Source organism: Anarhichas minor, unplaced genomic scaffold (genome assembly GCF_050575085.1).
Source record: "Anarhichas minor isolate MPS153535 unplaced genomic scaffold, ASM5057508v1 ptg000071l, whole genome shotgun sequence".
NCBI classification, from domain to species: domain Eukaryota; kingdom Metazoa; phylum Chordata; class Actinopteri; order Perciformes; family Anarhichadidae; genus Anarhichas; species Anarhichas minor.
In genome coordinates, this window is record NW_027466517.1 from 5,477,682 (window position 1) to 5,490,963 (window position 13,282).

Sequence of the window (13,282 nt, forward strand, 5' to 3'; positions counted from 1 at the left end):
AATATCGCAGTATCGTGATAATATCATATCGCGGGATCTCTGGTGATTCCCACCCCTAGTGTACACCTTCATATCGCCCAACCCTACCTGGAAATCATCACGTTTGTTTAGCAGCAATCCTTCATTAGCCAGTATTATCGAGGGGAGTGGCATCCATGTCTGCTTACCGCTGAGTCGTTGAGCCTCTCACTCCTCCTCTCCTGCCCTGCTTATGTATGCAAAGACCACAGGCGGTCATTTGTATACGTCACACATTCACATACAGTTTTACCTCCAAATAACAATCTGGATAGAATGCTGGCTGCTGCTCGCGTTTCTTTACCCTAAGCCGAAGTGATGTCCCCATGATGTTCAAGTGTGAAAATACGGATATTCAGACTAGAAAAAAATCCATATTTCTAATTGCCTGACATTATGAGAATGACATTAATGAAATAGAATTGTAGTGAAACGAAATCTTCAGACTGTTAATTTGTCAGAGGATTGACCCTTGGCTAAGCTAACGGCGCTCCCTGAATAAATCATCTCATTTTTGGAAAAAATAAAGAGCGTTGTCAGAGAAAGGCAGACGGAAGGGTCTACATTATGTGTTTGAAGGATACATCTAGGATGTGAAACTGATTCAGCAGTGAAAGCAGGTTATAAAGATTACAGATCACAGTGTTAAAGTGAACCACCACATCACCTGGAGATCCAGACAGAAGACTCTGGGTACATCCCAAGTCTCTTATTTGTCATTTCCTCGATCCTCACTTGAACCGGAAGTTGTTCTGCTCCGCCATATTGCTCTTATTTCTGCTCTGAGGAGAGAGGAGGGATCTCCGAGGAGCCATGAGCGAGGATGCACGAGCACCGCCTTCCAGGAAGTGTTTTAATGGCTGACACGCCCCCTCATTGTTCATCAGTTATGTGATTGGACGCTGCAGCCGATTGGACTGACTGACTGAGTTTAACACCAGAGTGAAGACAGATCACAGAATAAACTCTAGTTTATATTTGATTAGTTTCTGATTCAACATCTGGTTTAAATAAATGTTCATTGTAGTCTGAACGACCACAAACAACTTTCTTCATTTATTAGAAAGATTTGTGTTTTCATGATCTGATGTTTCCCTCAATAACTTTTATTATGAATACAATTAAAGTCAGATATTTTTACTTTTTTACATTTATCATCATTTCATTCAGTCACGTGAGGCGGATCATTCCTGAGTGTCTGGTTTGATGAGTTTTATCATTTAAGTTTAACCTGAAACATGGAGCCTAATACATTAATTCCAGTATTCAAGAGAAACCATAATCATATTCTGGGTTATTTAATAATTATGTCACAATCCTATATAAATAATTCATAAATAAGACGAATGCATTCCGTCGGTAGAAATTCGGTTCTGCGCTTAAAAACAGGACCGTATAAAAACATCTCTTCTCTGGCAGTGATGAAGTGTCCTTATTAGTAAAAGTACAGTGATCATGTGAAGAGACACAAACTCTGTGAAAAGTCTCTCCAGCTGTTAAAGCCGACTGACAGCTGATCCAGCTGTGATCAGAGACGTCGCTTCATGTGACGATACAGAAGAAAGGACGTCTCTTTTCTCTTAAAACATATTTCTTCGTTTCCTCTCTCCTCGAATGGTTGCCTTGCGTCTCTCCATGCATCCCTGGGGGGAGGGACTAAGGCACAAGGAAAAGATGCAAGTGAAGGAAACAGGGATACAATGAAGAGACTTGGGGTGTACCCAATGACGCTAAGGAACAACACTGTTAAGTAAAGCCTTTAAATCTGGTCATTATTCACGGTTATAATCATTACAACGCTAAAGTAAAGGCAGCATGTAAAGACATTCTGTATACCATCAGTAGCTAGCGTAGCATAGAAGTGCTAACACTGGTTAACGGTGTGCTAACGTACTCTGCTAATGTTAGCTCCACTAACGTTTTAGAACCGCATATCTCCATCCAACCTCTTAAGTTAACGAGTATCACTACTACACAACATTTAACCATGACCAGCTCCAAATCCACTAAACCAGCCTGAACATGAACAACTGTGAAAGGGTTGATGAGTCAGTGATGATGAGTCAGTGATGATGAGTCAGTGATGATGAGTCAGTGATGATGAGTCAGTGATGATGAGTCAGTGATGATGAGTCAGTGATGATGAGTCAGTGATGAGGAGTCAGTGATGATGAGTCAGTGATGATGAGTCAGTGATGATGAGTCAGTGATGATGAGTCAGTGATGAGGAGTCAGTGATGATGAGTCAGTGATGATGAGTCAGTGATGAGGAGTCAGTGATGAGGAGTCAGTGATGATGAGTCAGTGGAGCAGAGAGAGCTGTCACACCCTGGTTGGAGCTGGCCGATGCTATGCTGTGATTGGCCAGTCTGCGTTCCAGGGGCGGGGTTACTTACCAGTTACTTTTCAGTCTGTTCTCTACTTCAAATTACAATGACACAATTAGCATGAGGAACAATGTAATTAATATAATGAACGGCCATGTGACATTTGCCTCTATCATGCTTCTCCTCCCTGTTTTGTTCCTTGGTCACCTGTAACTTTTCATTTTGAATAAAGAGATGTTGCTAACACAAGCCCTGGCTGTCTGCTTCCACCTATCAGATCACTCTCTTAAAGCTAGCGCCCCCTGGTACAGTGCCTGGAAAGAAACACTGTCTGAAGTCAGCACCTCCAAGCACTACACAGGTATCACTGCCTCCTGGCTGATGTGTGGATAGATGTAGTCCTCTCAGCTTCTCTCCTTCTAGCCTCCACTAGCTGCACTGTCTCTCTGCTCTTTGTTACTGTGTGGTGGCTGCTTTCTTCTATGTGTGGCGATGGTTATTTATGAGATGGGGCCAGATGCATAAATGTGTGTGGACAAAAACATGTCAATCAAAGTTGCATTTCTAAGCTTAATTACAAGTGATTGCCTATGAGTGAAGAAATGTATTACTTTTTTAGATTTACTTTTGAGCCATTTCCCCGGGTGCATGATTTTTGAATTTCATTAAGTATTTCAATATGAGGTCTACCGATTAATAATTGATTCTTTTTCTGATGATACTTATTGTCACTGAGATATTGCATGTGATAAATGAATGGCATTATGACAGCTGTTCTGGTGCTGTTGTCACTCTGTCAAAGTAAAACTGAGCTTCTTGTTTGCTGTTCTTCTCTCTGACGGCTCTAATGGTGGAGGGACAAGATGTGTAAACTGATCTGTGAGGCTGTTTCTACATCCAAACGGTGGAAGTGTAAATGACGCTCCATGTGCCACAATGATTTTGATTTATAACACAGAAGCAGGTAGAGACAGAAGCAGAGTTTAATGCATCTGGCCCCTGATCCTCGTTTCCTCTGTTCTTAACTGTAGAGCCTTTATTACCTTTAGCCCCCTCATGATGCTGCTGTTATCCAAAGATCTAATGCAGTCCTCATCCAGCGTTGATCATCAGAGGCTGTGATGAGTGGGGTTCTGCCTTTACTGACACGGTGGTGGCTTAGGGTTCACCTGATCCCTGACTTTTTCAGAACAAAGGTGCAAGAACAAGTAATTGGAATAATTTGCCAAGCTTGACATATTTGGAGATCACAGAGTAGAGTTACAGAGCTGTGAATTCAAAAACAAAATTAATTGGTTAAATGCCAGAATCCCATTAGATGAGCATTATAGAGGTCAGCGTATTTGTGTTTGTCGAACTTGTGCTTCACAACCTAGCAGAAAATGATGCTGATACATCTCAGTAGAGGAATAATGGCCTCCATCTGCACAATGCCCATGTTGAGCTGTAGTGTGACAGCCCTGTGAAGGGGGAGGTCCTGTAGCTCACTATGTCCACATGTACAAACTCAAGCAGGTGCAGTACAGTGTCGTACACATTTAATTCCCTTCACCAACCTCTGTATCTCCATCTCTTTAGAGAAGGGACAGGAACAAAACTATAAAAAACCAACGTTGTTTTGCAGTGGTTGGTTCCTCCCTTTGATGTTGGTGTGCACTGTTGGATGACATGACGAAGTGCAACACAGCGTCGGCTTGATTGGCAGCTGAGCTGGAACAGTCTGTGTGTGTTGGAGAAAGATGACCGCTATGTTCCACTGTTTAGTAGTCGAGGATCAAAAGGCTCATTTCATTCACTGAAGAGAGTTAGCATGCTGCTCCAATGTAACTGATAATAACAAATAAACACATTGTCCTCCTTCACAATGGGTATTTATGCTTCTGGTATTACAACTGTGGCTAGTTAGGTAGTTGGTTAGTAGTGTTGTTGCGATACTAAAATGATGACGTTGATGCAATACCTGCCTAAACATGTTGATACTGAAACATTTGGAAAGTAATGTAATAATAGATGACAGAACATGCAACTTTGTTTTTTTGTATTAAAACAAATATTTTGAGTGTAGAAGCCATAAAACACGCGTGGATTATTATTAATATCCAACCAGGAATGGAGAAGCCATAACTTAGATCAGCTACACGTTCACATCTTTACCTTCACATGTCACACTGCTGCTTAGAACTGGTACGAGCAGTACTGTAAGCTATTCAGTTATCAAAATGCTCTGTTAAGCATATATATATGTCTAGGGCTTTTATTGTGAAAGGTAAGAACGAAGGCGTGACGCTCTACTATGCTGCTAATGCTGTTGAAGATGTGCGAGCAACAAAGAGGTTTCCATCTTGGTTGATATGGCGGAGCCTCTGTTATTGTTGTTACCTTCATAAGTGTAGGAACAACTCATAACCCTCATCTACAGTACTTTAGTGGCATGTTTCATCTGTGCGTCTGCTTTATCGACGAGCTGTGATATGTTGGTAAAAGCACTTGTATTTGCAGTGTGTGTTTGAGAGAAACAAAAAACAGTTGGCACAGCGAGTGGAAGCAGATCTCTGCACACACACTGCCCCATCACATCGACGCAACTCACAAATACGTCTCTTATTAAAACACTGTCTTCCTTAAAGTACTGATACTAATACAATGGAGTATAGTACCGCTTTTAACGGCAGAGTATTGTGATACCTTTCTAATAGTGATATACGATGCAATAGATAGAGAGTAGAGGGGTAGATAGTAGAGTGATTGTTGTTTGTTGGATGAAATCCTCCATCTCATTTTGTCTCTGTGTTTCTAGCGACTACGCCCTGGTTTGAAGCCTACAGGGAGAACTTCCTGCAGTCAATGGCCGCCTCAGACCATGAGTTCCTCAACCACTACCTCGCCTGTATCCTTCCGCCAATGAACAAAACTGGCCTCTGGTCAGGTCTTTTCATGAGATTGCAGTTAGGCTGAGCAGTGTCTTGGTTCATCAGTGTGATCTCGTGCCATGTCACAGGTTCTGTTTGAATACACCACTGAGTGTGTGCTGTTTATTCTTGTACTGTCTGAAATCCCCACTGTAAGGGGAGGGGGAGGAAAAAGTACTAAGTGGAAAAAAATTGTGATGAGTATTTAGAATCTTGCTGGTAAACTTTTAAACATTTTTATCACCTTAAAGCTCCTAAAAACGTGGTTTCAAATCTTAAATATGTCTGTAACAATAAATAATAATACACAGATTTTGATTGAAATGTTGCTTATTAATCTTGATTTGTTTTCCCAACTGAGTGTCGCTCACTTCACAATACTCAGGAGAGCTCACACAAAATACACAAAACACAATAAATAAGGAAAACTGTTTTTAAATAGTTATTGTGAAAAACATAAGCAAACAATAAACACACTGCCAGTCTTACAGTTGAAGATCAAATGTATATTAATATCAAATTAAATATATGAATAATTGAATACATTTAAGTAAAATGAAAATCGAAAAAACTCGTGGGGTATTTTGTGAATGTGGACCTTTGGGATTGTGTGCTGTGAAGCAGCTTGTGATGCTAACATTAGCTCGTCCACAGTGCAGCGCTGTCGACGGGGGTTGTCAGTCAGATTTCTAAACATGGTCATTATCATCCCGACTGTCCCACTGTAGCCGTTATCATTCAATTACAAACTGATTTTGAACTCCATGATTGTATTTGATAAATGAGTCATTTCAAGTACGAGACTACTTTAAATAGTTTTTTTTATTGAATGTAAATTTAAATCTGTGTCAGAAACCTTGTTTTAGTAGTAGCAGTGTTTGGCTCGCATAGACCTTCTGCTTGAGTGCACCTGCTCCGTTATTGATCCACATGGTTGTATGTCCTTGACGCTCTGGTCCTGTCAGGCCTGCTGGTGGTGTCCTCCACCGAGACGGTCCCTGTGGAGCAGTTCCTCAAGCTCTCTCAGGAGCAGCACAGGATCCAGCACAGCGGAGATTACACCAACCCCAAGTGGTTCATCCCCAACACGCTCAAGTACTACGTCTTACTGCATGACATGAGCGAGGGGGGCGAACAGAGGTACTGAACAGAATTCCACTTTGCATCGGCGTTGTATATTACGTGGTGTATTTCTCAAAGAACTATGAATGACCAGACCTTGGTGTTGCTCCCTCTCCAGGGCAGATTCAGTGTATGAGGAAATGAAACAGAGGTACGGTCACCAGGGCTGCTACCTGTTGAAAATGAACTCTCGTACCTTCTCGGCTGAAGAGGATGAACAGATTCCAGACCCCTGGAGTCAGTACCTGCACAGGAATAATCTGCCGAACCAGGTGAGCGCTGCGCTGCGCTGCACTGACTGACCATGGTCCAGTGTCTACAGCAGGCACGGTCGCCTGAGAGCACAACACGTCAGCCAGAGGATTCTCTGTGGTGTTCTGTCTAATAATGTGTTCTCATGGTGACCCCTGTTGCAGGAGGTGCTTGATGATGCAGCTGTGAACAGTGCTGCTGTTGAGAATAACATCAGTGCAGCTGAAGTGGACAGCCATCACACTACAGAGAAAGGTCTGTCAATTCAACAGCTCCTTAACATACTAACGTAGGCTTCCTCTTGTTGAGACAACCAACAGCTGTCTTCTGAGTTATCTGAGCAGGATCTATTCCACATTATTTTAATAACTACATGTTGTTTTAACTTAAAGTTTCTGTGAGGAACTTATAACTTGTTAAGAAACACTCTCAGTTGAAAAATGATGCCTCTAAATGAGAGAAGATTGTCTATATCTATATACCGTATTTTCCGCACTATAAAGCGCACCGGATTATAAGGCGCACCTTCAATGAATGGCCTATGTTAGAACTGTTTTTATATATAGGGCGCACCGGATTATAAGGCACATAGAATAGAATAGCGTCATAAGCGTGTCTCTTGAAAGGTGCCATTTTGGGGTCTTTATACACACAAGTGGTGTTGGACTAGGAGTAAGCACAGTACCGGTGTTTACCGCGGTGCGGCTTTGTAGTTTACCAGTCGTACTGAAACATTTTGACAGAGCGCCGTGTACAACCAGTATGGATCAACCAATTGATCTATATATAAGGCGCTCCGGATTACAAGGCGCACTGTCGTTTTTTGAGAAAATTAAAGGCTTTTAAGTGCGCCTTATAGTGCGGAAAATACGGTAGTTATTTTGAATGCTTGCCATCAGTGCCACCGCGTCAAATTCCAGCAAAATCAGTCAGACACACCCAGATCAGCCTTTGACCTGCTGTTGGAGCTTGTGCGAGGAGGAGAGCTCAGCTCCCGACAGCAGCGTCTCCTCCTCCTCCAGGAGCAGAGCTTCACCTCGCTGCTCCGCCGGTCCCCGCTGAAAGCCAACATGGTCACCACGCTGAAGACCCACGACGTATGGCTGGGCCCACTAGCGGGAAGGGAGGCACGGGAAAACCAGGACTGAGCGGAGAAACACTACCACTTTAGTCCACAGGGACTGCCAAAATCAATACAAATTGAAAGTTCCTCATCCTAACTTTAACACACACACACACACACACACACACACACACACACACACGGCTCAGTGGGAGAGCAGGGGCGTCCTTCAGAGGATCGGGGGTTTGATCCCTGGATCCACTAGTCCATGTCGATGTGTCCTTGGGTAAGACACTTGACCCCAAATAGCTCCCGTAGCTGTGCCAGCAGTGTATGAATGTTAGTCCTGATGGGCAGGTGGCACCTTGCATGGTAGCTCCTGTCATCAGTGTATGAATGGGTGTGAATGATGACATGGAGTGTTAAAGCACTTTGAGTGGTCGGTAGACAAGTACAGTCCATTTACCATTTACAGACACACATATGATCGTAGGGTGCCTCACCAGTAAACCCTGATGATCCTCTGGTTCATCTGCACAGGGCTGATTGGTTGCTGCGACAAAAAAATAATGTCTTGATTGAGCTTAATTTCTACACCGTTTCCCACCAGACGGAGCCTCCAACAGCCTGGAAAGCCACCCTCTCCAGCTGGACACAGCGAGCAGCTCGGGGAGCCTGCACACCCTCAGTGCTATCAACCCTGAGCTGAAGAAAGGTGCGAGAGATCCAGAGAGCCTGGCGGGGGGAGCAGGGAGCCACGGAGCATGTCTGACCCTGAATGACCACGACCATGTCAGACAGTTCATCCAAGAGTTCACTTTCAGAGGCCTGCTGCCACACATAGAGAAGAACATCCGGCAGCTCAACGACCAGGTACAGCTCCAAGCATTGACCTTCCATATTATATATGTGGTAAATAAACATTCACTTCCAGCTTCCTCTATCACCACTGAAATGGATCCACAGAGGCAGACCGACATAGAATATACACAGAATAGGTCTTGCAATCCTGCTACAACTAACTTGTAAAACTGAGAGAGGTGATGATATAACTGTTTGATCATTTTGGACAACTGCAGCCTCCAAGATGACTGTACAGTAGAAAGAGGAGAGGCCGCTTATTTACTGAAATCTTACTCGCAGTCTTCCACCCAGCTAAAACTAATGCAAAGTACAAGTTACATTTTGAAGTTTGTGCATTTTTACTTTTGTTTCTTTCACTTTTCATTTGTAGGATATTTTTAAAACTACTTTTAGATTTGAAAATAAATAAATAAAATGCAAACTAAAGTCTGGCCAAACATCAATGTAAATATGATTAGTTTTTGGTGTGGTTTGGGAAAAGTGGCGCCACCATATGGCCACTTATGTAGCACTTCATGTTCTTCCTGAAAACGATTGAATCCAAGGCTCATGCTGCCCGGCGGAACCTTCTTTCTAAAGATTGTCCGCTGCCATTGTCAGATTTGTTGATTGCGATACAGTTTCACAACTCTCCCCACACGCTTGTAAATAGTATTACTACATTATACCAGTGGCGGGCCGTCCATTTTGTACCTGGGCCTTCTGTGCTGTCCTACTACACTTGAGCCATCTCCTAATAAGCTCATTATGACGACACAGCTATGGTTATTTGTTTCTATTGGTGTAACAATACACGTATTCGTATTAAACCGTTCGGTACGAGGCTTACGAACCGAACAATGCGTTTGAATAATACTAGTGCATTTGGAAAATGCAGAAGCTTAAATTGTGGGAAATATGTTTTCGGTGGACTGCGCTCACGTAGGAGACAACGGGCTGTGACCTCTGAACCGGAACAATAACAAAAAACAGCTGAGGCTGCGGCACCGCACGTGTCTTCGGGGAGGCTAAGCTAACTAGCTTAGCGGGGAAACAACAGCCCGAACAGATTCAATTGTCCGGACAATAACCCCGCGCATGACGGGATGCTTCGTCATTAATGGACAATGCATATAGTCAAAATCAATGTAATTAACACAATAACAAGAACAAACTCACAAGAACCAGTCACATATATTTATATGACAACAAAGCAATAAATCGATCCAGCAACACAGCAGCGCTAGAGCACGAGCCATTCATATTATTCATAAAAACGACACGATAGACAAATGAACACAGTAGTAACGATACTGCAGATGTAAAAACGCAAAAACACTTAATTTACCAAAGCTGCTGTTCACTTAAAGACAAAGTCCATCCTCCTTTCTTTGTTAATAAAGAGTTTAATGACGCGGTTATTCAGAACATCGGTGGGGTTCAGTTCCAGCCAGAGGTCCTCCTGTGAACGTGTTCGTTGAGTTGTAGATCCACTCTGGTTTCTCCAAAAGTTTTCAAAAGCACGTAGCTTGTGGTGTCCTGTCGTGTAGCTGCCTTGGTTAGCGTAGCGTAGCTCCAAACACCAAGAGCTCAGTTGCAAATGAAACGCATTCTTAGCCATAAAATGTGCAACGCTTCTCTGACGCTGTCAGCCAGAAATACCGTTCCATGCTGGGTCAGGGCTGCTAGCTGTGGGGTTGACCGACCCTTTGATACGATGTCCAGCGCTGCACCTGAAAACTGAGCTGCCTGTTAATGCTGACGTACTTGTAGACCAGCTAGCAGGCTCTGGCACGTCAAAGAATACGCCCAACATGTCAAACTAAAGATCTGATTGGTTGAAGACTATGACAATCAACAATATCGTCCCCATTCACTTAAAGTGCAAAGGGATTCACTTGTGAGTCTGCAGGCCTCTGCCTCTCTTCTTACCTAGAGACACAGAGGTGAGATCTGATTGGATAAAAGCTCTACTTAAAACAAGCTGCACTGGAAGCAGAGCAACTGAGGAAGACAGTAGCTGTGCAATGAGAACATAAGATAATGGGGAAAATATTTTTATAAATTATAATACATGTAGTGTATTTAAGAAACATTATTAAATGATAAAATAGCTATAACTTCGTGATTGTGTTTAGGCCAGCAGAGAAGGCTTTGCTGGCCCTGACGGCCCACCACTGCTTTATGGCCCCCATAGACTGTGAGAGCAACACTAGCTGAGTCGGCTCCGTGAAGCCTGACACCCCCCTACGTTCTCCCAGCACTCAGACACATGCTCTGCCTCTCCGTCCACAGCTGGTCTCCAGGAAAGGTCTGAGTCGGTCTCTGTTCACTGCCACCAAGAAGTGGTTCGGTGGAGGGAAAGTTCCAGAGAAGGGCATCAGTGAACCAAAGAGCACATGTGGCCTTCTGTAAGCATCACCCTTCATATGATTCATTCATGTATTGATACATTACCACCGTGAACACTATACGCATTGCTGGTTTGATCTTTCTCATCTGTGGTGTCAGATATCCCCCAGAAGCCCCTGAGCTGCAGATCAGGAAGATGGCCGACCTGTGCTTCCTGGTCCAGCACTACGAGCTCGCCTACAGCTGTTACCACACGGCCAAGAAAGACTTTCTGTCAGACCAGGCCATGCTGTATGCTGCAGGGGCACTGGTGAGAACACACACACACACACACACACACACACACACACACACACAGCTTTCTGTGTCCTGATGAGGACCATGTGTTAACCCTTTAAACTCACTGCCTACTCAGGTATTTCTGCCTATTGTGATGTCATTTCTTGGAGTATCTTCAAATGCTTCATACCCCTAAAACCTGTACAACCTGAGCTAAAAGGTTATGCGAGTCATTAAACCATGTACATATACACAACATATTTTTCCTTAACAATTCTGAATGGAGAAACAACACAATAACGTTATTTGAACTATGACATCATCACAAGCGTACATTGTGGTCGACTTGGCTGTCAGCTGCAAAATAAATGAATGCTTTAGCTACCGTGGTTTTCATTTTAGATTGATTTTCACAGGGTAGTGCAAACAATGATCCATTTGAAAGGGTTTATAGCTTTAATTCCCCAAGACAAATGTTCATGGCACTCTGTCAAACGTGTTCAGTTTTTTTGTTTTAACAAAACTATTATTAAAACTTTGAAATGTATAATAGTTCATAAATTTGTTCTAATCCAACATATCTATAACTCTTAGAAGCTGTGACCTGACTAATATATTTCTAATACATATCTCTTGTGGTGTTCTTTCCCTTAACTAAGACTATAGATGTGATATACGCCAGAAGTGTAACAAATGGGCATCGTCAACTCATTTGCAAACTCCTAAGTCCCCGGTATATTCTCTATCTTGTACCTCTGCGTTAAGGCAGCGTGGTCTCAAGCAGGCCTCTCAAACAGCACGTTCATCATCAGATCCAAGGTTGTGACTGATGCACACCAACTGTGCTGCTGTGTGTGTGTGTGAAGCTCGTGATCCTCAGAGTGTGAAACGGTGAAACTTACTTGGTGGTGCTTACCTTGTGAGCGAATGGAAAAGAATCCAAAATAAAGAAAGCTATCAGACCTGTCACAGCATCCCGTTTGACAGAACCCTGCTCTGCTTGAGTATTAAAGTCAGTTCCACAGTAATATCTAAAATCGGATAACACGAGTCATACCAGACCAAGTAACCCCTGAGTGGATTAAACCGAGCAATGGCGCGTTCCATTGCTTACCACCGCATGTCGAATTCTAATCATGACTTCTCTGTTCTTTCCTCCTTCCTTTCTTGTTCACTCCATCTCTCCTCATCTTCTGTCCACTCATCCTGACATCCTCTGTAGGAAATGGCTGCAGTGTCTGCCTTTCTGCAGGCTGGAGCTCCCAGACCTTACCCAGCACACTACATGGACACCGCCATACAGACGTACAGAGACGTCTGCAAGTATGACCTACATCCTGAATGTTTTTCTGCCTGCTCTCAGTTTATCAGTTTTTGGGTAGCAGGCTAATTGTGCTAATGTGAGGTCACTTAGAGGCTGACCAAAGTGAATCTTTCTTTGTGCACCCTAATGGAAGTTTCATGACCTTATTATGTCTAATTTCCTGAGTGGTGACACATGACAGCAGGGTTTTCAGCTGCAGTTATTATTAAGGGTTTGGGTTCATAGATGCCATCTGAGAAGTTTTAAACTGTTGAATAAATTAAATAAAAAGCAAATGCACCCTGTTTCCAGGCTGTCGTGATCAGGTGCGCTCTTCGAGACCACTTTGAGACCTGGTTCAGAGATGTACATAGCTTTGCTCCCGTGCTGTTACTCCATCTACTGTAGTGATTCACTGAGTATGGAGAGGTGCCTCATAATATCCCTCCAACGTGTTTTCTCCCTTCTGCCCTCTACAGGAGCATGGTGCTGGCTGAGCGCTGTGCATTACTCAGTGCTGAGATACTCAAGAGTCAGGTTAAATACTCAGAGGCTGCAACTCTGCTCATTAAGATGACCAGCGAGGTGAGGAAGCCCTCGTCTTTACCATACGTATCATGATACAGGGGTTATCATTTATTTTAAATCTAATTTTAGGAAAACTGTCGTAGGTTAAAGAACACATGCAGTAAATCTGAATAAAGAAGCTTACTTTTTTTATGCAATCAGAACTGTTGGATCTGCATTTGCATTGATCACTGCATGAAAATTCTAAATGTTTACAGTATAATACCGCAATACCCAAGAAATACAT

The 13,282-nt window shown here is 43.1% G+C and overlaps 1 protein-coding gene across 2 annotated transcripts in view; it reads left to right on the plus strand.

Moving 5' to 3' along the window:
* Window positions 1-13,282, plus strand: part of trappc8 (trafficking protein particle complex subunit 8) — a 36,297-nt gene that overhangs the window by 7,966 nt on the left and 15,049 nt on the right. The window contains exons 3-12 of one of the 2 annotated variants that reach the window (XM_076079251.1): window positions 2,623-2,706; window positions 5,143-5,232; window positions 6,220-6,394; window positions 6,495-6,648; window positions 6,793-6,883; window positions 8,302-8,564; window positions 10,830-10,945; window positions 11,046-11,196; window positions 12,388-12,488; window positions 12,948-13,053. In XM_076079251.1, coding sequence (XP_075935366.1) covers window positions 2,623-2,706; window positions 5,143-5,232; window positions 6,220-6,394; window positions 6,495-6,648; window positions 6,793-6,883; window positions 8,302-8,564; window positions 10,830-10,945; window positions 11,046-11,196; window positions 12,388-12,488; window positions 12,948-13,053 — 1,331 coding nt within the window. The remainder of the gene's footprint in view (window positions 1-2,622; window positions 2,707-5,142; window positions 5,233-6,219; window positions 6,395-6,494; window positions 6,649-6,792; window positions 6,884-8,301; window positions 8,565-10,829; window positions 10,946-11,045; window positions 11,197-12,387; window positions 12,489-12,947; window positions 13,054-13,282) is intronic. The other variant, XM_076079252.1, reaches the window with a different exon arrangement.